General features: G+C 32.2%; 4 protein-coding genes across 9 annotated transcripts; 2 read left to right on the top strand and 2 right to left on the bottom strand.

Moving 5' to 3' along the window:
- The first annotated feature begins 643 nt into the window (after positions 1-643).
- On the top strand, positions 644-7346 carry LOC127241587 (uncharacterized). Of its 6 annotated transcripts, none has more exons than XR_007836561.1 (6): positions 644-810; positions 908-1291; positions 1755-2126; positions 2256-6619; positions 6879-6944; positions 7104-7346. XR_007836561.1 is itself a non-coding variant. In XM_051260713.1 (5 exons), the coding sequence occupies exons 2-5, from the start codon at positions 1178-1180 to the stop codon at positions 6603-6605; spliced, it is 4746 nt and encodes a 1581-aa protein (XP_051116670.1). In that variant the 5' UTR covers positions 644-810; positions 908-1177; the 3' UTR covers positions 6606-6717. The 6 variants fall into 6 exon arrangements, 4 of the variants coding, with proteins under 4 accessions (XP_051116670.1, XP_051116668.1, XP_051116669.1 ...); XR_007836560.1 differs by having other exon boundaries at positions 6879-6948; XM_051260713.1 differs by lacking the exons at positions 6879-6944; positions 7104-7346 and having other exon boundaries at positions 2256-5097; positions 5188-6717.
- A 3194-nt stretch (positions 7347-10540) lies between these two features.
- Positions 10541-11371, top strand: LOC127241761 (putative lipid-binding protein AIR1B). The gene has a single exon (XM_051260962.1). The coding sequence runs from the start codon at positions 10718-10720 to the stop codon at positions 11135-11137; it is 420 nt and encodes a 139-aa protein (XP_051116919.1). The 5' UTR covers positions 10541-10717; the 3' UTR covers positions 11138-11371.
- A 5820-nt stretch (positions 11372-17191) lies between these two features.
- Positions 17192-18020, bottom strand: LOC127241751 (putative lipid-binding protein AIR1B). The gene has a single exon (XM_051260947.1). It carries the CDS (start codon positions 17910-17912, stop codon positions 17493-17495), a length of 420 nt encoding a protein of 139 aa, XP_051116904.1. The 5' UTR covers positions 17913-18020; the 3' UTR covers positions 17192-17492.
- A 6341-nt stretch (positions 18021-24361) lies between these two features.
- Positions 24362-25134, bottom strand: LOC127241776 (putative lipid-binding protein AIR1B). The gene has a single exon (XM_051260985.1). It carries the CDS (start codon positions 25051-25053, stop codon positions 24646-24648), a length of 408 nt encoding a protein of 135 aa, XP_051116942.1. The 5' UTR covers positions 25054-25134; the 3' UTR covers positions 24362-24645.
- Between the last annotated feature and the right edge of the window lie 610 nt (positions 25135-25744).

Genomic DNA, 25744 nt, shown 5'->3' with positions numbered 1-25744 from the left:
ACTAAAAATGGATACTTTGTTATGAATTGACGAAAATAAAAAAATGGATAGATTGTTAAGGGACTGAAGTATTAGTTAAGAATTAAACTAATCTTTAATTCATGGAAATTATGTACAACTAAATACTCTCTCCTTGTGCTTCATAAATATATATATTTTTGTTATTTTTTTGTTCAAATAAAAAAATATATTTTTGTTAAATATATATTACAAATATATAAATTTCTCTCTATTTTTCTATTTGTGTTTTTTTTTTTTAAATAAATTTCTTTGGGTGAGTTGTAATTAATACTTAAAAGTATTTATATAGGAATTTAGGGTGAATTTATTTATGATTCTTTGTAAATTAAAAAAAAAGATTTGTATTCAAACAGAATTTATTAAAGTTTACAAATATATTATATTTAATATTTTTTTTTTCTCAAAATATTTAAAATATCAAAACAAGATAAAATCAATACATGAACTAAAAATGAAAAGCCATCCAAAGTGAACGAAAGACCCGAATGAAAAGTCGGATCCGGGTCACATTCCCATTCGAATCTATTCTTTTTTTTTAGCTGAAGGAATTTAGGGGCAAGAACGTGTTATTTATAAAATAAAAGGACCGGATGATAAATAAAAAACTTAACGAACAAGTCGAGGAGATCAAAACTGCGTCGTTTCCTTAAGCCGTCTGCGCTCCTCGTCAGTCTTGACTCTTGTGTCTGTGATTTTATCTGTCTGCCGCAGCTGATTCTTCGCGAGGTCTTCCCGCAATCCCTTCCGCGATTCATTCTATCCAAGGAAAATGTTCTTTATGTGTATGTGGTAATCCCCGCGTTACGTGTATTCGTTGTTTTCGTACTTTCGCAAGCTCGATTGGATCGAAATTTTATGGGTGTTGGAAAATTTTGGGTTTTTGCAGATGAAAGAAGCGAAGCCGTTTGTTTCAATTGAAAAATTGAGGATTGTGCGTTTTGAGCTGTTTGAGTGATCTGGGGGTTTTCAATTTGGGGATTTCGGGGTTCTAGGGTTTTATTTTTGGACTTCAACTGGAGGGGTTAGATGGTTAGGGTTTTGGTGCGTGGGAATCAGCAGTAGGAAATTTGGAAAGGAATTAAGCTGAATTGATGGTTGAAGCTTGGGTATTTTGTTTTGAGAAATTTGGGGAAAATGCAAAACAGCAGTCTTTATTATGCATGGGAGGTGTCAGAGGGAAGGTAAGGAAAGCAGCCCAAGTTCAGAAAACGGTATTAGTTGGCATATGCACTCAGCTGTAATTGCTTCGGATTCAAATTCGTTCTTCAAGGTAAGCTGATCTGGTGGTTCTTTGTTCTATTTTTAAAAGTTGGTGTGATGAATTCATTTTCCACTGGTGTCAGTTGATTTGTATTTTTTTAGAGAAATAGGTGTGTGAATTTATGGATTAGTTGGATTATAAATGTCTGTCTGTATGTTGCTTTTCACGCACTTATTTTAGGAGCTGTTGGTGAGACGGTTGATGTGAAGGTAATAATACTTGATTGTATGACATTGTCCATTTTCTCCGTGAAACGATTGAAGCTAGTTAATTACTGAATTTGGCCGGCGATAACCGAAATTCTGGTTTCCTTTTTCCTCATATTCTTAATCATTAGTTTTTATTTAGTAAAAGAATTGAGCCTGAAATTCTGCTATTTGCACTTTCATTGTGTTTTCTAGCTACACAATTGTTAACTTGATCTATCTTATATTTTTCTAATGGAGAATTATAATGTTCCCTCTTCTGTTAGGATGGCCGCAGAATTAGCCTTGGTGATTGTGCTCTTTTTAAACCACCACAGGATTGTGCGCCATTCATTGGTTTAATTTGTTCGCTGCCATCAAGCAAAGAGAACATTTTAAAGTTACAAGTGAATTGGATATATCGACCATCTGAAATAAAGCTTGGGAAAGGCTCATTGTTGGACAGTGCTCCAAACGAGATTTTCTATTCATTTCACAAGGACGAGATTCCTGCTGCCTCCCTACTTCACCCGTGCAAAGTAGCCTTTCTTCCTAAAGGTGTAGAGCTTCCGAAGGGCACATACTCTTTTGTGTGCAGACGCGTTTATGACATTGTGAACAAGTGTTTGTGGTGGTTAACGGATAAAGATTACATTCATGTTAGTTCTAATGCCAATACATATTTCCTGTTGCATACTGCATATTATTTTCCATGAAAGTGAAGGAATATTAAGAGTCATTGATACTTTTACAACTGAATTCTTACTCGAAAGCTCACTTGTTGACAGGGGCGGCAGGAGGAAGTAGAGCAGCTTTTATACAAAACAAGGACAGAAATGCATGCAACTTGTCAGCCCGGTGGTCGTTCTCCTAAGCAAGTTAATGGTCCTACATCAGCCTCACAAATGAAAACTGGTTCTGACAATGCACAAAATACGGGGACATCTCAAGTCAGGGGAAAGAAGAGAGAAAGAAGTGATCATGGTGGTGCTGATTCTCTCAGAAGAGAACGCTCTTCTAGGACGGATGATGCTAGTTCGGCTCTGTATAAAACAGAAAGCAATATAAAAACTGAGATTTCAAGGATTTCTGGGAAAGGGGTCATCGATCTGGAAGGGGTGGATAAACTTGTTCAGCTAATGCAGCAAGATAAAATGGAGAGAAAAATGGATTTTAGTACTCGTTCAATGCTAGCTAATGTAATTGCTTCTATCGACAAGGTTGAGTGCCTAAATCGTTTCGTTCAACTCAGGGGGTTGACCGTATTGGATGATTGGCTTCAGGAAATTCATCAAGGGAAGAATGGTGATGGTGGTAGTGCAAAGTACGGCGACAAATCACTGGAGGAGTTTCTTTTGGTTTTACTTCGTGCACTGGATAAACTTCCAGTTAATCTGCAGGCCCTTCAAATGTGCAACATTGGAAGATCTGTGAATCATTTACGATCACATAAAAATACGGAAATTCAAAGGAAAGCACGGGCTTTGGTTGACACATGGAAGAAACGTGTTGAAGCTGAAATGATTAGTATTGATGCTAAGTCCAGTTCCAACCAACCTGTTGTCTCGTGGCCTTCCAAATCACGCCTTCCAGAGGCATCCCATGTAATTAGAACTCAGAGTGGATCTGATGTTGCCATGAAAAGCGTAGTCACTCAGAATTTGCCAGCTAAAACTTCACTCCGGTCTTCACATGGGGAAAATAGCATAAAACAGGAAACGTCTTGTGGGTCAGTAAAACAAGCCTCTTCACCTTCATCTGGAAAGGAGAACCAGCTTAGAACATCTGTTAGTGTCAGTGCTGGTGCCGTTCAAAACAGGGAGGACAGAAGTAGTAGTTCCATCCAGTCTCATAATAACAATCAGTCTCCCTCGCCAAGAGACGACCAAAAGAGTTCTTCAAGTGGACTGGCTATTAATAGGACATCAAACCATGGTACCCGTAGTAAAAAAAGTAGTATTGTCTCTGAGTCTGGAAGTCAGAAGGAAACCAGTTCTTGCAAGAGTTCGGCGCACAAAGGTTCTGCTGTAGAGAAGCTACCACAGTCTTCCTTAATTAGTGAAGAAGTGCTCGATGGATCTGCTGGTGAAGGGAATGGTCATAAACTAGCTGTTAGAATTTCTAGTAGGGTAAGAAGTCCTGCACAAGTCGGTGGGGGATCTCATGATGATCCTACCTTCACAAACAGCCAAGTTTCTTCTCCTATGCAGTTAGATAAACACGAGCAGCCTGATCGTGCGTCACTGGAGATGATTGATTCAAATCGATGCAATGTTTTGTCTGATCTGAATACATTGCAAAACAATGAACAAAAGGTTGTGTTGGCTGGGTCAGAGGGTGTTGGGGCCCGAGCAGTTCCACAGCATGAAGATCAAAGTATGACCATTGAAGTACAGAAGAAAATTACAAGAGGAACTTTGAAAAATAAGGTGGAGCAAGTGAAATTACACAGTTCTTTCAGCCCCATGAATGCTCTAATTGAGAGCTGTGCTAAATATGCGGAGACATCTTCGTCATTATCAATTGAAGATGATGTTGGAATGAATTTACTTGCCAGTGTGGCTGCTGGAGAAATGTCCAGATCTGACATGGTTACACCTACAGATTCTATGGAAAGAAATAGCCCAGCAGTCGACCAAGTTTGTGCTAGTGATGAAGCAAAATCTAAGGGTTTGCAGGATGAATACGGTGCTGGAGTTAAGAATCAGCCTTCAAATGGTGCTGAATGCAATGGCAAGAATCAGGCCGTTTTAGATGGTTTTTCCCGATATGTTGATGGTTTCGATTTGTCTAAACATGTGACTCCTGAGGCTTCTGGTGACAGAAGAAATGTTCTGCCTGAGACCAATGAAGAGTTGCCACCTACAGGGGCCGATGACCTATGCTCTTCCAAAATGGATTTATCAAGCAATGTTGTTACTAAATCGGAGATTAGTGAGCAACCCAAGGCAAACACAGTTGCTACTTCTGTGGCACTTACTGTTTGTATGGAGAAGGTAAGAGATGGAGAATCAAATGAGCAAAGTAGTGATGAGAAGGCAGTTTCTAGTAGTGTTACTGTGGAAGGTGTTTCAAATTGTATAAGTGCTAGAGGTGATGATTTGGTGGACATGTCCCGATTTTTACATGGGGTATCAACACGATTGGATCAAGGCAATGGTGACAAGATCTTGGAGGATAGATTGGACTCGAAAATCAAATCAGATGAGGAAGTACCCATTGTAAAACTACCTACTTCAGCTTTTAAATTTGAATCTAAAGAAAAAGCTAGTGATGAAAAACTGCTGCATCAGATTGAACAGAAACCTACTCTACAAGCTGATGGTAAAATACTCAAAGGAGAGTCTGATGACAACGATGATAAGAGTCGCCTGAGCAAGCCTGAAAAACTTGACTTTGATACAGAAATGGCTGGAAATGCAGCTGGTGACCACAAGGATGCATCTGGTCTGTGTTCCACATCTGATGATCCTAAGAGTCATTGTGGAGAAGCAATTCCCAAAAGCATGGAGATTCAGGAACGAACATCACTTCTGCAGAGTCGGACTCCTGGTTCTTTGGAACCTAAAATTGTTAAGGATGCTGGGTTGACAGTATCTAAATCTGTCAGTGTTCATCCAGATGAGGCAGGTGAGTCTACTTCTACTGGTGCCGAGACTACTTCCTCTTCCACAAGAACGTCCAATGGATGTGCTAAATTAACATTCGACTTAAATGAAGGTCTTACTGCGGATGATGGGAAATATGAGGAGTTAGTGACTTCAACATCCCCTGCTTCAGAAACTGTTCATGCGACTAACTTATTGCCATTTTCTCAGAACTCTTTACGCAGTGGCCTTTCTTCCTCTATAACTGTAGCTGCAGCTGCCAAAGGGCCGTTTGTTCTTCATGACGACATGATGAAAAGTAAAGTTGAGTTTGGATGGAAGGGTTCTGCTGCTACTAGTGCATTTCGGCCTGCTGAACCTCGAAAAACAATTGAATCGCCACTCGGTTCAGGAAATGTGGCTTGCCCTGAAGCTTCTTCTACCAATAAACACGGACGAGTTCCTTTGGATTTTGATCTTAATGTGCCAGATGAAAGAGTTCTCGAGGAAATAGCTTCTCGAGGTTCTAATGTTGCTGTTGATATGTCAAGTAAATCTTCGATTCAGAATGAAGCATCAAACACTATGACAGTACATAGTTTTGGAGGGCTGGATCTTGATTTGAACCGAGCTGATGAAACATATGGAAATGGACACTGTTTGACCAGCAGCAATTGTAAAGGAGAGGGTCCCAGTGCGCATGTTGAACCGTTTGGTCTCTTACCTTCTGGCGATACCTGTAGGAATTTCGATCTCAATAACGGACCCATGGTGGATGACATTAATGGCGAACATTTCTCTATAAATCAACTCGTCAAGGGGGGAATCGTATCTCCATTACCTTCTGCAGGTCCTAGAATGAATGCTCCAGTAATCGGCAGTATCTCATCATGGTTTCCTCCCGGAGATACTTACTCAACAGTTGCAGTCCCTTCAATATTACCCGATCGAGGCGAGCATCCTGTTCCAGTTTTTCCAACCAGTGCCCCTCCTCGGACATTTGGGCCAGGCAGTGTTGCCCCATTCAGCCCTGACGTGTTACGCGGGTCGGTACTGTCTTCGTCGCCTGCTGTCCCGTTCCATTCCAGTCCATATCAGCTTCCTATCTTCCCTTTCGGGACCCCTTTTCCATTCCCATCTGCAACATTTTCAGTCGGCACCACCTCTTATGCATCAGATTCATCATCAAATGCAAGGATGTTTGCACCTCCGGTGAATTCACAGTTTCTTGGTCCTTTCAGTTCTGCTGCATCTCAGTTTCAAAGGCCGTACGTAGTCAGCCTTCCCGACAATGGTGGCCTGGAAAACAGCAGAAAATGGGACAGACAGGGTTTGGACCTCAATGCCGGCCCCGGGGGCATGGAGAACAAAATCAAGGGTGAGATGAGGCCTCTATCATCCGGCCAACGATCAGTTTCTAGTTCACAGGCATTAGCCGAAGAGCAGGCAAGGATTTTTCCCATTTCAGGTAATACTATTTCGAAGAGGAAGGATCCCGAGGGAGGCTGGGACAACGAGGCGCTAAGACACAAGCAGTCTTCTTGGCAATAGAATGTATGCTTTGGGTGCGTACCAAGCACAAAACACAAAGTTATGGCGTTAGTTTTCAAGCGCATTTCTCATTTTTATCTAGCTAAATGAACTTAACTTTATGATGGATGAATTTCGTTCGCTTCTTTACACATCAGGTTTGCTGTTGTCTAAACTCGACAATGAATATATTCCTTCACCATGAATTTATCTATCCTGGCAAAATGTTTTCCGGTTTATACACTTTCGTTTTCACTAATATATTGCCTTGTTTGTGCACGCTTCCTCGAATAGTGGATCAAGATTCGGACAGTCAGCATCGTGATATGGATTACTAATTCCCCAACCCTGCTATGAACAGTCGGTGAGCCTTTCTTTCTCAGACATGATCGAAATCGTATATATATGCTGGCTGAATATAGGATAACAATTCCATGTCATGGGCAGTTTATTTTTATTTACAATCTGGTATTGTATTGGTGATTTTTGTTGCTAATCTGTCGATATCATGTTCCCCAGTGTTCTTCATGTTGCTGATTGTCTGTATCTATGCTCCGATGAGGATGGGCTGAGCGCGTAGATTTTCATTTCATGTATGATCTATCTGTATGCTCCGGCAACGTTTGTTCAGTTCGGTTCCATTCCGACGATATTTGAGCTTGGGGAGAAGAGAAGAAGACATTGTCCTGATTGTAAATATGTTCTTACTGGTAGAGGACAGCGATGAATGATAAAAAAAAGAAAGTGGAGTTTGATGATCCATATGATGAGTTGGTTGTTGTTGTCTTTAGAGCTGGCTGCCGGAATATCTCGCCTTTCTTCGATCGATGTTTTTATCTATCACTAACCGCCTTAGCCGAGCCAACTCGCCGAGCCGAGCCGAGCAGCCCTCAGCTCGGTAAGTTCTATTAGTAAAGCTGATAAACGATTCGAGCTGTTCTTGAATTTGGTTCGATTTGGTTCGTTTTAAATATATGAAATTATTGATTAATTAATAAACAAATTATTATATATAAATGAAAAATAAAATACAATAATTCAAACAATAAAATTATTTATTGAATCAAATGTTTGACAAATAAATGAGAGCATAGTTCGTGAATATTATCTTACGTGAAAATGCTACAGTAGGCGAGATTGCAATATTAATATGTGGCAATAAAGAAAATGGAGCTTAGTTTACATATACATTTTCAAATGATATTATTTTTTTAAAAATATTATATTATGGTGATGACATATTACAATTTTAAAATTTATTCTTCAACAATTTAAAGATTTTATTGATGTATGTTAAACCTAATTATGATCTTTTAAAATGTACTATATTTATTTTTCGCATAGGTAACATTAAAAATATTTTTATATTTATATAATTTGTATTATAAGACTTATTTTTCAATTATTTTTTAATTTGTACTATATTTTGATATAATAGTAAATTTAAAGTATTCAAATATATTAAATATATATTAAACTATTTACTCATTTTAATCTAAAATTATTTTTATTAAATTATAATCAATTTTACTAATACACTTTTTAATTACTCATTAATTATATAATACTTAAAATTCCATGCCTAATCTAAATAGGACAAAATAGTGGGAATGGAGGGAGTAATATTTATGTACTGAAATCATATATTCTTGCTGTTAGAATATAAAATTGAAATTCTCTTTTTCAATTGTAAGAATACGTACATACTTATAGTGATATATAAATCGTCTAAATAAGATAAAAATTCTACAAATATCTTAAATAAGACAACTTTCATAATATATTGTTTCTAAATATATTTTAATACACCTTCTCAAACTCAAGATAAGATCTAACAAACTTGAGTTTGTCAGAAATGACTGAAAAAAATATAGTCGAGATCTTCCACGTACAAATTTGAATTCGTCAAGATTAACTGAAAGTGGTGTAGCCGTCCACAGAATTAGAGTCAGAAGCTGAATTCTCATCACCGTTAGAGTTGAAAATAGGACTCGCTCGCTCACAACGGAACTAGAGCCGAAAACAGGACTCGCTCACTCTATAGAGCTAAAGTCGGAAACAAGATTCGCTCGCTCATAACAGAGCTAGAGTCGGAAACAGGACTCGCTCGCATATAACAGAGCTAGAGTTGGAAACGGGACTCCCTCGCTCTCGATAGAGTTAGAGTCGAGAATATGACTCTCAACGACGTTAGAGTCGAAAGTATACTATGTCAGTGGAATAGTAGAGACGGAAACGATACAAAAATAACAACATGATCGTGGATTGAAACAAATACATTAATAAAATATAAAGATATATACGAGATATAATGGGTCATGAAGGTACCGGAGAGAATTTAGAATATGAAATTGAAATTCTCTATTTCAATCGTAAAAATATCGTGATATATAAATGTATAAATAAGACAAAAATTCTACGAATATCTTGAATAAAACAACTGCCATGATTTTAAATATATTTTACAACTTGCAATTAAAAGCTCATGGACATGTGACTTCTGCTAAATCTGGCCTAAATCGAAAACATACACATAAATACGCACAGACATTCTGGGTTTGTCTGCTCGTATATTTTAGAGTTGGATTAAAAATAATTATAATTTTTAAATTAAAATTATTGTTTGATTAATATAAATTTAAATAGATGAAAAATAACATTTTAAAATCACATTCATTCTTTGGAGTTTGGTTTCAGATTTTGATTTTAGCTTTTTCCGGAAGTATGGTGGGTTGTTTTTAGGGCCACTACAGGAAAGATCTTTATTTGCTTCGGAATTAGTTTTGGAATCAATTTCGAGACTATCAAAATATATAAAATAAATATTAAATTAATTAAATTTTGAAAAGTCTTGGATATTTAAAAATTCGAACTTATATTAAATATACATTTTAGTATATTGATTAGTTTAAAAAATTTCAAATCTATTTTGATTAGACTTGGCACCGTAGCGTTAGCTCGAGGCATTTTCTCTATTCCAAGGGTGCCTCACGTTCTTGAAATATTAACCTTCTTTCGGCTAATCTAGTGTGCTCCGTCCCTTAGAACAATAAGGGATAAGTATAGAAATATTCATCTGTTTTCCATCGACTATGCATTTCAGGTTATCTTTGGTTTGTTTTTTTTTTTTTTTTTTTTTTAATGAATTTGGAAAAAAATTGATTTGAATTTGGTATAAAAATAATGTTTGATAAGATGTTTTGTAAGAATTTTTTTTTTTTTTTTTCGAAAAAACACAGTCAAAATAGTAAAATTTGGAGAAATTTTGCTAAAGAAAGAGATCTTTAGTCCTTGTAATAATTTATTGGGTAATCTATTTTTTTTTTCCCGTAACTGACCCTCTTATCATTTTAGTCCCGTAAGTGGAGCTTGTCGCAAACTAGTCCTATAAGTAAAAAATGTTCATTGTTTTAGTCCTCCGGCGCCGGAGACACCTGCGTGGCTCGCCGGAGGACTAAAATAGGGAAAATTTTTCACTTAAGTGGACTAAAATGATAATGGGACATATTACCCTAATTTATTTATTTATTTAGAGAAAATCACAATAATTTCATAATAAAAGAATTGAAACCAAACTATTCAAAGAACATAGCCTATAATTCTACTATTCTAGTCATTGCCAAATGATCGATTTGGTATTATATATTAATAAAATAGATATGGGATTGATTTAATCTCTCTAATATAATCACCTCCAAGGAATAATTGATTTCTAAGAAAAAAAGCATGGTAACATGTTTCCTGCATCTTCATCTTCTTAATTAATTTATTATTACACACACACAGGCATTTGGTGATGGAATCTTCAATAACCTGTTTTATAAATTCATTACAGTTCCTAAATTCATTACTACTTCCAATCATTATATAATTTTAAATTTCACAGACTTCATCACAAGTAGCAATTGATTAGTTCATTTTTAGTTTTCCAGTCCAATTTGCAGCTAGGTAGCTTAGATATCATATGGCTGTCCTGTCCTCCACATGAACCCTAAAATTTTCAATATTAATTTCAACACAGCCCCCAAATTTTTACCTATAAAATCCCCAACTTTGTGTGTCCCAATTCCCATCAAACACATTAATTCATCAATCGAATAATTAAATCCAAAACCCTAATTCTTAATTCTACAATGGCTTCTAAAGCAGCTGCCCTAATTTTTATCCTTTCGAATGTTCTCTTTTTTGCAATGGTGGCCTCATCATCATCAGATCTTCCAGCTCTCTCAACTGAGTGCCAAAGCTGCACCAAGCCAGCCAATCCCGATCACCATCACGGCAGCCATGGCGGCGGCGGCAAGTGCCCCACTCTAAACTTGGGTGTGTGTGCCAATGTGCTGAACCTGGTGAAATTGAAGATAGGAAATCCTCCAAAGGAGCCTTGCTGCAGCCTGATCCCCGGCGTGCTCGATCTTGAGGCTGCCCTCTGCCTCTGCACCGACATCAAACTCGACGTGTTGGGCATTGTTAAGCTCAACCTACCACTCTCACTCGAATTGCTTGTGGGCCTCTGTGACATTAAGCTTCCCAAGGACTTCAAATGCCCAGCTTAATTAGAGATTTCGATCAATCTACCTTGATATTTTTGCAATATCCATCTCACTACTCTTTTGGTTGTTTGTTGATTTATTATTTTAATCTGGTCTAGGGTTTGTTTTTCGACGTCGTTATCATCGTCTCAATGTTATTACATAACATTGCTGGCTGTATAGAAGGTTTCTGGCCTTCTAGCACAGTAGTCAGCAATGGATTTTTAATTAGCCTTTGCATTTAATTATTAAATTGAATGTTTCTTTAATTTATTTGTAAGTTTCTCCAATAAATATCTAATAAAAATTCTATTTAAATCAAAATTCAAAATGCAAAATTCAAATCAAACTCTTAAATAAACGAACCATAAGTCTTATCGATTGAAATTGGATCTCCAGTATCGTTCTACTTAAGTATATAGAGATTAAATGATCATTCATGCAAATATATATTATGCTAATTAAACCATCATTCCTGGACTTGATTTAATTATATTTATTTAGTTATATATAAGCAAAGCTAATGGATGATTGAATACTATTTTATTGACCTGCATGATTCAAAATTATATATATATATATATATTTCTTATACCTCACATAGAAAAAAATATACCAAAAACCCAAAATTCTAAACAAACAAACCCTAAACTCAGATCACACATTTACATTACTTATATTATTTTCTCCAATAACCCAAAATTATAGTACATTGTTTTAATTTTTATCTCACTCAATCTATACAAATTTTTTTTAGGGTGGATTTGTTATAAAGAACGAAATTAAAAATAATATATAATAGCAGATAATGGAATTAACAAGAGAACAATAAAGTTTTGATAATAAGAATTGATTCTTATATTTCGTAGAACAAATAATTCAACCCGAAAAAAATATAACAAAAGAGTTAATTATCATTGAGTGTGTTTTTGTTTGTGTTTAACTATTAGTTGAATAAGATATTTTATAAGATCAAATTTTATATTAATATAGAAAATCATGAATATTGTATAGTTAAAAAATGTCAAATATTGTATAGTTAAAAAATGTCAAAAAATTTCAGAGCAAGTACTTGCAGCTTTTTTGTATAATTTTGTAACATGTATGTATAAACATATACATATATATTGTATAATTGTATGGAAAGAATTAGTTATAACCTACTTATGGTTTGAAAAATCTGTATTTTTCTCTTTTATGATTTAAAAATTTTGCATGAAATATTTTTATATTTTAAAAAATATTTCACAAAATTCAATTTTTAGGAGATTACAAGGGAGTCTCATGTAAGTTTTAGGAGATTCTAATTTATATGTAATATTTTTCAAAATGCGAGAAAATTTTATACAATTTTTAAATCACGAAAGAGTATTGATATCGAATTTTGAAACAAGTAATTATGCAATTTTGCCAATTGTATGAGTGAGTAGGTTGGGTGGGTGGTAGGGATGTCAAATGGGGCGGGTTAGCCCCGGACCCGCTCTTAATGGGGTAGGTTTGGGTCTAAATAATATGTTTCGGGGCGGGTTGTGGATTTAAAATTCTAAACCCGGCCAGGTTCGGGACGGGTTACGGGTTTTACTAAAAATCCGCCCCAACCCGAACCCGGATATTTTTTAAAATTATTATAACTAATATATATGTACATTTATATAATAAAAATATACTTATTTATTTACTTAAATAATTTTAAATATAAAATTCAATTAGTCGTCTGCTCCAAATAATTTTTTAAAATTATTATACCTAATATATGTATATTTATATAATAAAAATATATTATTTATTTATTTATCTTATTTTTATGGATCAATATTTGATTGTTCTTAGATTTTTTTTTGGTACTTTTAATGCTATTTGTTTTAGTATTCGATTGTTAAAAAAATATTTATTATTATATATTTTAAGAAAAAACGAGTTTGTCGGGTGGAAGCGGGACGGAGCGGTTTTCGAAGCCTAATATTTTCTAGAGGGGCGGATCTCGGGGCCTGTAGAACCCGTCCCGAACCTGCCCTGTTGACATCCTAGTGGATGGGCAATAAGGTTTGGAATAATATTAAAGAATAATAATGAGAGTGGAAATTGGCACCACTCCCATTTCTCTAACTTATCTTTTTTTTTTTTTTTTTTTTTTTATTTTTTTATTTTTTATTATCAACTACTCATTTGAAGACAAATAATTTATATATGCACTTTGGAAACACTACTGCTACTACTACTGTTTTTTCACTTATTTATTTGAGACATACTATGCAACCATGTTGTCTTACTGTTACACCTACATTGTATCTATATATATATATATATTTATATATTTAATTTGCTTGTTTAGATAATAACATTTATAACCCTAATTACAATAATCTATATGTAATAGCTAGGTTAATTTGTACAAATAATGCAATAGTGATTCGTTTTAATTATAAATCAGCTACACAAAAGTTAAAAGGATTGTTCGGTTTGTAGTTGAGTTTGAATTCTTTATTTGATTTTTAATTTAAATAATATTTTGATAAATGATAATTTACGAAAAAAATAATACTACCTCCGTTCTATTCTAAGGGTCCCATTTACTTTCTGCATGTTGATTTTTGAATATTAATTATTATAAGAAAATATGGTACAAATTAAGAGAAAATGAAAAAAATATTTCTATTAGTGTCTTATAATACTGTTATAATGACATTTGTGTAAAAATTTATACAAATATAAAGATATTTTTATTTCAAGTACAATGACGCAAAATGTAAATAAAACCTTAGAGCCAGACGGAGGGAATATATTTTTATTGAAAACTATGCAAATTGAATGATAAATTTTTTGGTTTGAAATATAAACCAAACGAACCATAGGTTCATTACCACCAAAATTAGGACATTTTATCGCAAAAATCACATGATTTTAGATAATTTGGTGATTTCAATTGCTTTAAATTACATGTATCTCAATTCAAATGGAGAGAAAAACCTGTAATATTTATAAATAATTGCGTTTGAGTTTAGAGTTTAGGGTTTAATCTTCGAATGCTTTATTTATTTACGTAGGAATTGAATTTTAAGATAAACAATTTAAGTGGGAATTTCATTAAAATTTTGTTTTTGTGTTTTCGAATTAAACATAACGCATACATTAATATAGAAGTATAAGTAATCCTAATAAGCCTAAACCTATATATTTTCCATATATTTCTTAAAATAAATATATACAACAATATAAACACTACTTTTTATTTTTTATTTTTTAATTTCTAGTAAATATCCTATATTTTCTCTCACTTTTTTTTTTTTTTTTTTTTTTTTTTTTTTTTTTTTTTAACGTACTCAATCTATTATTTTACATATATATTCAACAATCTTTATTCATCAAAACAATATCACATTCCAAAAAATCTTATGCTCTTATAAAAAGCTAAAAAAAAAAAAACACAACTCTATAAGACATGTTCAATAATATATATACATATATATATATATATTAATACAAACAAACAAATTTGATTTACAATAGTAAATCATATGATTAATTTATTGAATGAAAGTATATTGTTTAAATTAATATTCGTTAGATAATGTAAATGTTTGTCTCACCAAAATGATTGAATGAAAGCATATTGTTTAAATTATTTTGTATGATAAGTGTATATTTCTTTTGTGTTCGAGTCTCACCGTCCATGTGCAAATTTCGTAATCCCGTAAAGAAAAGCTTTTAGGTGAGAAATCAAATAAAAACAACAAATAAAAATCAAAATAGTAAGGTTGTGTTCATATTGATGATTGTCGTCTTTTTTTTTTTTTTTTTTCAATTGTCAAGATTATATATAAAAATATAATACTCCATCTGTCCATAAGAAGAGTTCTATTTTTTATTTATGTCCGTCCCAAAACAAAGGTATTATTTTTTTTTAGTAATTGTATTACTTATCTAACATAATAAATATTATTACAACTTACAAATATTACACAAATGATATTATTTTTACATTATACAATACAAATAGGGTATTTTGTCATTTTTACTATAAACCAATATAATACTAATATTAAAAAATTTATGGACAAAAAATAAACATTGCTCATATTATGAGACGTAGGAAGTATTAATTTTTAAAAAATATCACATAGCCATGGTTCAAACTAAAAAAATTAAATAAAACAAATCATCACCTAAACACACCAAAATAATATTCTCTCCGTCCGCTTCTAAGGGTCACATTTACCTTTTGCGTCATTGTACTTAACATTAAAAATATCTTTATATTTATATAATTTTTTGTACAAATGTCATTTTATTAGTATCATAAGACACTAATAGAAGTATTTTTGCAATTTTTTCTTAATTTGTATTACGTTTTGATATAATAATTAATATTCAAAGATCAACACGCAAAAAGTAATAGGACCCTTATAACCGGACAGACGTAATAGTATATACCAATATCATTGATAAGATAACAATAGCCTTTGCAAAATCAATTTTGCCTCCGTGGAAGAATGCAAAATCAAAATCAAAATAAAAAGAGCAAGAGAACCATTTTCAGAGTACGGAAGAACAAATTACCCATGAATATAAGTGTGTTTGTTTGGGGATTGGATTACATTTCCACTATTCATTCTATTTTCCCCCCTTCCCCCCAAAAAATATCAAATCAAACACCTATTTTTCATTTTTTATATTATACTAAAAATCAATTTTACATTCAAAACATCACATCAACACCTATTTATATCACATCATGCAATTATTCAAATTCAAAATTTTTACTATTCAAATCCCAACTCAAAATTCAAACCCCCAAACAATCACACCAAGGAAATTAGACACAAATTAACTTGGCGAAACCATAGGCTGTATTTGGTTGTGTTTGGTTGTAGATTTGATAGTTGAGTTTTGAATTTTAAATAATTAGTGTTAAATGTAATGTTTTTGAAAAAAAAAAATAAAAACATAAAAAAGAAAAAATGAAAAAAAAAGTCTTATTCTCTTGTGTGTATAGTATTTACAAGTAAGAATACCTAAATGTTTCTATTGGCTAATCTCATATTAGTTTCTTTAAAATAATATAATAATAATAATAATAATAATAATAATAATTAAATTATTATTATTTTCATTTTTTAATGAGCAAAATTTCTTATAGCTCACATATGGTTTAAAAAGTTTGCATTATACTCTTTTATACTTTAAAAATTGCATGAGGTTCGTCCCTACTAGGGGATGGACTTGTGATCGCGAAGGTTATGAGTTCAAATTCCGATGCCTTCAGATTTTGTATTCCATATATAGTTCGTTAGTGTGACTTGTTTTGTGGAGCTTAATTTGCAGTCTATTAAGTTCGATCGAGAATTTACCAGAGAACACTCGAATAGTAGCGGCGGATTCCCATATCATAAAAGAAAAATTGCATGAGATTTTTCTATATTTTAGAAAATATTGCACAAAATGTATGTTTATACACATAATGTCTAGGGAGAGGGCTGGAACCCTTAATTTTGGGGCTGAGAATCCCTATTAACTTTACATAAGAAATACTACGGTATAATTAATTTAACCAACGGGATCAGGTGCCTGTGGTGAGTTCTTAAAACCTAATCACACTTGTTTGAATAATCCGCTGGACGCGGTGGGAGGGCGGCGGTCGCCAGAGGGATACAACGCCGATTTACGTTGGAGGCGCGAGCGGCTGCCATGCGCCGGTGGCGGCGAAAGCAATGTTGATTATAGTAGCTATGTCTATCTTAGATAAAAAACAGATTTTGATACCATATTTTAATATTTGCGAAAAATAGAAATTGTATATGAACAAAAAAAAAAAAAAAACACTATTAAATAATATATATAATTTAATTTATAAGCATCGACATAGGGGATTAATGCTCTAATCAATTTACTTAAGCAACAATATGGAGATCCAATATTAATAAGCGAAGACCCCAAAACTCCGATGTTTCTAGATTTTACTTGACACTCATAATTTGTCTAGTATCACTTCTATTGTTGACTTAATTTGAGATTATTAAATTTGAGAAGTTTACTTAGATTGCACTCGAAAAATAGTTTTTAATCTCACGTCATAAAAAATAAATAAATATATATATATATTATAAAGCGAAGCCTCGAAAACAATTGATGACTTAGTTAGAAGGCGAAAAACCTTCCTTACAGGCAGCAATAATGATTACATAACACGATCAAGATATTGACGACAACAACAAAGAAACCCTAGCTAGACCAGATTGCAAGACAGACTCTTGAAATAAGAAATCATAGAACGACCAAAAAAAAGTGAAAGATCATGCAAAACATATAATTAAGCATTTGAGAATAATTAAATTAGATCCTGTGGTAGATGGATGGATCGAAATAATCTGTAATTAATTAATTAAGCTGGGCATTTGAAGTCCTTGGGAAGCTTAATGTCACAGAGGCCGACAAGCAATTCGAGTGAGAGTGGTAGGTTGAGCTTAACAATGCCCAACACGTCGAGTTTGATGTCGGTGCAGAGGCAGAGGGCAGCCTCGAGATCGAGCACGCCGGGGATCAGGCTGCAGCAAGGCTCCTTTGGAGGATTTCCTATCTTCAATTTCACCAGGTTCAGCACATTGGCACACACACCCAAGTTTAGAGTGGGGCACTTGCCGCCGCTGCCATGGCTGCCGTGATGGTGATCGGGATTGGCTGGCTTGGTGCAGCTTTGGCACTCAGTTGAGAGAGCTGGAAGATCTGATGATGATGAGGCCACCATTGCAAAAAAGAGAACATTCGAAAGGATAAAAATTAGGGCAGCTGCTTTAGAAGCCATTGTAGAATTAAGAATTAGGGTTTTGGATTTAATTATTCGATTGATGAATTAATGTGTTTGATGGGAATTGGGACACACAAAGTTGGGGATTTTATAGGTAAAAATTTGGGGGCTGTGTTGAAATTAATATTGAAAATTTTAGGGTTCATGTGGAGGACAGGACAGCCATATGATATCTAAGCTACCTAGCTGCAAATTGGACTTGAAAACTAAAAATGAACTAATCAATTGCTACTTGTGATGAAGTCTGTGAAATTTAAAATTATATAATGATTGGAAGTAGTAATGAATTTAGGAACTGTAATGAATTTATAAAACAGGTTATTGAAGATTCCATTACCAAATGCCTGTGTGTGTGGAATATTAAATTAATTAAGTCGACGAAGATGCAGGAAACATGTTACCATGTTTTTTTTCTTAGAGATCAATTATTCTTTGGAGGTGATTTTATTAGAGAGATTAAATCAATCCCATATCTATTTTATTAATATGTATAATACCAAATCCATCATTTGGCAATATATATATATATATATATATTTATTTAACACAACAATATAATGTTGATTCATATTTGCAGGTGTATTGCATGAATATATTTGCCGAAATCAGTACTAACATGTGATACGTGGACAATGTTATGTGTTGTCAGTTTATATATTATATTTATATTATTTAAGATATATTGTGTGTTTGTCGTCATGGCGTGCAGTGTTGTCAGTATTGCGGAACAGGAAGCTGTAAAATGAAAATAAATTGAGTTGAAAATATCCTATGTCTGCAGATAAATTACATTCTGATAGTACTTCCAGTGACAACGTTTGTCTCCGGCTTAAATATCATCACAATAAGCCGGATCTTCTTCGAACAAAATCGAGGCTAAGAGCAAGCTGTGTAGGACTCGGATGCTTTGGAAAGAATGCAAAAATACTACGAGCAAGACAACCAATATGTTGTACATAAAGAATACAGACAAAACACTTTGAGGAGAGAATGTGAGATACTTAGCTTTTTTTTGTTTTTGTTTTATTTTGTTTGTTTGTGTATTCGACAACCAACTAACCTTGAAAAGAGAAGATAACATCTATTTTTATAGAAGAGCTCTATCATGGGGTTATAAGACCTATAATATCTTGTTGAAACTACCAAATAATAACATATGATATAATGGTCATTACAATGGCTATAAATAGAGAAAATTGTAAAAGAGATCTATTATCACTTTTGTCTTGTATTTATCTCGTTAACAAAATATATTCTACATGTTTGCAAAAATTTCTATTTATATCCTTTAACCGTGCGTGACGTTCACACCACGTGCAGTCACGCGTGATCACACGCGGCTATGCTTAGCCAAATGATATAAATAGAGATTTTTGCAAACATATGAAATATATTTTGCCAACGAGATAAATACAGAATAAAAATGATAATAAGATATACTATGAGAGATATTTTTTGCAATTTTCTCGCTATAAATACCATCTCTTAAATTCAAATCATGACCATCATGTTACAAACATTCAATCCATATTCAACTTTATGGATTCGGGTTTAATATGGTAGTTACTAATTTTTATACTCCCTCCGTCCCTTTTGAAAGGGACACTTTTGGAGTTTTGTAGTAGATTAAAAAATAGTAGTATTTTATTAGTTAGTGAAAGTGTGTAAGAGATTTTGATATTTTTGCCCTTTGACTTTTTTTGTATAAAGTAATTGTATGTTTGTAATTGCATGTGTAATGATATGTTTGTAATTTAAGTAAGAGTTAAAAGGGTATTTTGGTATTAGTATATGATTAATTTTTCTAAAATAGTAAAAAATTTTTTCAAATGGGACAAACAAAATGGTAAAAATAGTACTTTGAATTAAGATCGAGTGAATATTATTTTCAAATTTAATTATCTTTGGTTCATAGAACAAAATGAATTGAGGCCTTGTCTCACCTAGCCTAGTTCATGTTCCAGCTTTCAATCTCACAATTTCGACCAAAATCAGCCAGTGCACAAAATCAAGTTAAGTCTATTTTGGTTTAAGTCCAATTCTAGTCCAGTTATAGTTCAATCATACTTTATGTCCTCTATATAATAAATTCAGTTTAACTAGCTATAATCAATTTACTTGTTAATTAGCATCAAACCCCAATTAACTGATAATCCAATTAGTTAATTATTTTTCATGATCCATTATATTTTTCACTCACCAATTAATCGGCTTTTAAAACATATGTACTTAATTAAAATTTGAACAATCGATCAAAGTATTAACCGATTACAATAATTTTTCCCTCAATAATTTGAACATATGTAAATGAATTCACATCTCATTAGTGGCTGGCTAAAGTTAATATTTAAAACAATCTGATTGACTTAGAGACATCCCTATAACCATATTATATCATTGAGATAATCACTTCTAATATATTTTAGTATTTGGATATATAGTAAAAGATAATTCGCAGCCATAAAATATGATTTTAGAACATTATAATATTAATTATAAACAAGAAATTTTCTGAAAAAAAAAATATAATGTAGGTGTAACAGTAACACAACATTATTGTGGTATGTCTCAAATAAATAAGTGGAAAACAGTATTAGTAGTTGTAGCAATAGTGTTTGCAACGTGCATAAATTAATTATCTTCAAATGAGTAGTCGATAATAAGATAACTTAAAGAAATGAGAGAGAGCAAAATAACATGCCAATTTGCACTCACACCATATGAGTTTGTTAACATTTTGTTTTAAATGGCACAACCTATAAATATTATAAAATATTAATATAATATATATATATATATATAATATATAGACTTTATTCATTCACAAAAAATCAACAATTAAATACAAAATATTACTTTCTATTACTGAAATAATTCATCATATCTAACATAAAATAAATTCATTTAAAAAATACTAAGTGAACAAGCTCATTTTATTTAGCTCTAATTTTCTTGAGATTTGTAATTTAACTATACAATTCTCATGATATTCTTTATGTTAATATATTAATTTTTTCTTATAGAATATCACATTCAATTAATAGTTAAACACAAAACACAAACCAAAACACACTTTTGATGATATATATATTTCATATAGGTTAATGTAAAGTCGAAACTCTTATTTTATTGTCTAGTAAAATAATTATATAAGATATCAAGAAAGTAAATGAGATAATATTGAAATCCTAGACCCTACACTTAACTACTTTTAGTTTGAATTTGGTTGAATTTGTAATTATTGAATGCTTGGAAAGACATTATTGAATGCATTAGAACAATATTATACACATACTGCAAGGGAAATTAGAAAAAAAAAAAAAAAACACTAATACAATGAATTTGATGATTCAATTAGATTAAAATGATTTATATTTGGGGCGGCCAAATCAGATATTTGCACTAATAATATTTGACTTGAAGATGGAAAAGAAATGCTTGTTGAAGAAAAAAAAAAGTATACTTTCCAACAACACAATATAAGATGATGTTAGATACCTCTACGACGTGCAATATGTCCCTATTTTAGCCGATAATATATTACGTGTAAGACAATAGTTTCAAATAGATATTGTATTGTATTGTGTTTGACATCCACTATTTGCGATGAGCACAATCAAATTATTGCAACTATCTATATGACACAAAATCGAATAGATTTTTGAGGTTATGCGCATGAGAAATAATCAAGGGCTTTGTTTCCCACAAGTAAATCTTAAAGAACATCAAATCACCTTGAATTTGTGCATACCAATTTGTGTGGGTTGATTAATCGATACTTCAAAAGACATCGCATTACATATATATTTATATTATCAAAAAATCATATCAATTCAATTTTTTTTATGATTTCAGTATATTTTAAAATACCAAAATACAATAAGTTTACTTATGTGATAGATCATGTGTGAGAATAATTACAGTGCTAATTTCCTATATTAGCACACATAAAAGTATGCCATGTTCTATGTGTAATAAAAATAAGTGTTGTCTATTCATAAGTACAATGAGTGTGCTGTATAAAAGTATGTAATATGTTAAAATCAACTAGATGTGATGCATGGGACAATATTATGTATTATATTAATATAAATGATATGTTATCTATAGTAATACCGGGTGCTGTCTGTTAGCATACTATGTGTTGTCAGCATGGTGGCACCATAACCGCCTCCAATAAAATATATACTATCTCCGTTCCACCTAGCATATACACATTATCGTTTCTATCCATCACATATTTCATATCATTTTTTAAGAAAAATGATTACACACCTTAATCTCATTTTAAAATTTCTAATTTAATTTTTTTTTAAATTTTTTTAATTAAACTAATTAATTATTTTAATCTTAATTTATAATTATTTATATTATAGGATAATTAATTTTATTAATACATTTTTAATTATCTACTAATTATACTTATTCTAAATTCTCGTATATACAATAATATGGAACGAAGGGAGTATTTTTTTTCATCTATGATAATCAAATATTCCAACATTTTTTTTAAACCAATAAATTTTCTTTTGATATATATATATCTATATATTAAAAGTATATGTTGAACACTTGTTTAATTTTACACCTTTACTTAAATCGGCGAACAACCGAACCCTTGGGACCTTCTTCAACCCCAGGATGTGATGAGTCGACAAACCCGACCTTTATCGGGATAAGCCCAATTTCGCCCTTCGAACCGCTCGGGCTACGAATACTTGCAAAGAGCTTATTAGCGTATTCGTTCACTGCTGCCACTTCCTCATGTATGCTAATTAATACTCCATAATTCACTATTTTTTTTCTTAAAAAGAGATCAAATGAAAAATATATTTTTTATATTATACTTTAAAAATTCTATATTCAAAATATCACATAATTATCTATTTATATTACATCATACAATTATTAAAATTCAAAATTTTTACTATTCAAATCTCAAACTAAAATTCAAACTCTTAAACAAATACAGTTTGTCCCGCTCAAAAGTGTGTATATATATACACACACACACACGTATAATAGGTAGATTAAAAAATAATATTTTATTAATATGTAAAAGTATGTATAAAGTTTCGACAATTTTGTCCTTTGAAGTGATAGGCAAAGTCCTCAATTTGTATATTTGGATTTTATATAAAAGTTAAAAATATTTTGATATCTATCTATATAAAAACTATTTTCTGAAGTGTTTGGTAGAGGAAATAAAAGTAGAGAAATGAAAATGTACGTAATTGTTTCCATAGATATGAGAGTTTAATATTGAAATCTAAAGAATTTTTTCTTCTTCATTTTTTTCAATTCTCTCCTGAATGTGGAGAGATTAATGGAGATATATAATTGAATTTCTGGGGGAAAAAAAAAACAGAAACTTATATGTTATCGTCTTTTAATTTTGCACTAAAAATTGATCTCTTTGAACGTTTCCCACAAATATTCTTCTCTGTTGTCATGACATCGACTATTGCAATTGGAGTGTTCATTCTCTAAAATAGTAGAGTTTATCAACAGACTGCTTTTTATTGACTAAAATATTTTAAAATTATTAATTTGTGCATGATTTTGTATATATACTATTTATTTGAATAAATGATAATTAACTATTTATTATATTTTTTTATTGAATTATCTATTTTTTCAGATATAAGAATCAAGTCTTATTATCAAAATTTATTTTCTTTCTCTGGAAATCCATTATTTGCTATGATTTATTTGCAATTTTATTTTATTTTTATAGGGAATACACCATAATAGAAAATGTATAAATTGTGTGAAATGAAAATAGAAAAATGTATGATTTTTGGGGAGCTGGAGGAAATAATATTATTGTAAATTTGTGATATGAGTCTAGTGTATATATATATATATATATATATATATTTTTTTATGACGTGAGAACCCGGCCAAACCTAATACCCTGCAAAGCGACCCCTACACCACTAGACCATTCCTTACGAGACTATATATATTTATTTTAATTTTGAATCATGCAGGACAATAAATATTCAATCATACATTTACTAGCTTTGCTTATAAATAAAAAAAAATAAATAAAAATCAAAGTCCCTGGACGATGATTTACCATAAAATTTGCATGAATGATCATTTAGTTTCTATATAATTAATTAAGTAGAACGATCCTGGAGATCCAATTTCAATTGATAAACTTAGGGTGTGTTCGGTTGTAGGATTTTGATAAAATCCTACTATTCATTCAAAATTTTTCCCTCAAAAATATCAAATCAAACACCTATTTTTTATTTTTATATTATATTAAAAATCAATTTTACATTCAAAACATCACATCAACGCCTATTTATATCACATCATACAACTATTCAAATTCAAAATTTTTATTATTCAAATCCCAATTCAAAATTCAAACCCCCAAACAAACACGCCCTTAATGGTGCCTTTATTTAAGGATAGGATGTAGATTTTGAATTTAAATAGATATTTTATTAGATATTTATTCGAAAAACCTTCAATTTAAAGAAACATTCAATTTAATAAAAAGTGCAAAGGCTAATTAAAAATCCATTACTGACTCATGTGCTAGAAGGCCAGAAACCTTCTATACAGCCAGCAATGTTATTACAGAACATAGCGACGAAGATAACGACGACAACAAACAAACCCTAGACCAGATTAAAATGAATAAACCAACAAACAACCAAAAAAGTAAAATAGATATTGCAAAACATCGAGGTAGATTGATCGAAATCTCCAATTAAGATGGGCATTTGAAGCCTTTGGGAAGCTTAATGTCACAGAGGGCCACGAGCAATTCGAGTGAGAGTGGTAGGTTGAGCTTAACAAGGTTCAAGACGTCGAGTTTGATGTTGGTGCAGAGGCAGAGGGCAGCCTCGAGATCGAGCACGCCAGGGATCAGGCTGCAGCAAGGCTCCTTTGGAGGTTTTCCAATCTTCAATTTCACCAGGTTCAGCACATTGGCACACACACCCAAGTTTAGAGTCTGGCACTTGCCGCCGCCGCCATGGCTGCCGTGATGGTGATCGGGATTGACTGGCTTGGTGCAGCTTAGGCACTCAGTTGAAAGATCTGATGATGAGGCCACCATTGCAAAGAAGAGAATATTCGAAAGGATAAAAATTAGGGCAGCTGCTTTAGAAGCCATTGTAGAAGAACTTAGAATTAGGGTTTTGGAATTAGTTAATTGAATGATGAATTAGTGTGTTTAATTTGATGGGAATTGGTACACAGAGTGGGGGTTTTTATAGGTAAAAATTTGAGGGTTTTGTGGAATATAAATTTGTTAGTAATATTTGAGCTAGCTAAAGTGGTGGTCGTGTCATTGTCCATATATAAATAAATAAATTTATATATATATATATATATTATATGTTCATGTGGACAGTCTGGATGGGAGTTGAAATCTGGAAATGTGCATGGAGGACAGCCAAAGCTAAGCTACATATTCAATTTAGGAACTAATAATTGATTAGAGTGGGATTCATTGCCACTAGGGTTTTTTATTATTTTTTTCCTTGTTTAATTTATCTCATGTTTTGTTTTCTTTATATTTGATTTGAATAATAACTAACTATGATATTTTTTAGAAAAAAACATAATACTATATTTTTATAAAAAATTACGAGAAGTACACATACAATTTGAACTTAGAGTTTGATGCCATTCTGATATTTGTGTCTATTGATGACACAAATATTGATCTCTCGCTCTCTCTCTCTCTATATATATATTACAGGTAGAGTAAATGGCTTCATAATCGAGCTTAAAATTGATGGTACATATGTCGGGTTAGGGGCATAAAGTGTGTGATTGTGAGTTTAAATTATTCACGTCAA

This window comes from Andrographis paniculata, unplaced genomic scaffold (assembly GCF_009805555.1).
Source record: "Andrographis paniculata isolate CXL003 unplaced genomic scaffold, ASM980555v1 Contig83END, whole genome shotgun sequence".
NCBI lineage: Eukaryota > Viridiplantae > Streptophyta > Magnoliopsida > Lamiales > Acanthaceae > Andrographis > Andrographis paniculata.
Note: the sequence above shows the minus strand (reverse complement) of the source record. Positions and strands in the feature narration are given on the sequence as shown.

Coding starts and splice junctions, on each gene's coding strand:
- LOC127241587 (XM_051260711.1), top strand. CDS start 1,178: ATGCATGGGAGGTGTCAGAGGGAAGGTAAGGAAAGCAGCCCAAGTTCA. Junction 1,292..1,754: donor ATTCAAATTCGTTCTTCAAG/GTAAGCTGATCT, acceptor CTCTTCTGTTAG/GATGGCCGCAGAATTAGCCT. Junction 2,127..2,255: donor CGGATAAAGATTACATTCAT/GTTAGTTCTAAT, acceptor ACTTGTTGACAG/GGGCGGCAGGAGGAAGTAGA.
- LOC127241751 (XM_051260947.1), bottom strand. CDS start 17,912: ATGGCTTCTAAAGCAGCTGCCCTAATTTTTATCCTTTCGAATGTTCTC.
- LOC127241776 (XM_051260985.1), bottom strand. CDS start 25,053: ATGGCTTCTAAAGCAGCTGCCCTAATTTTTATCCTTTCGAATATTCTC.
- LOC127241761 (XM_051260962.1), top strand. CDS start 10,718: ATGGCTTCTAAAGCAGCTGCCCTAATTTTTATCCTTTCGAATGTTCTC.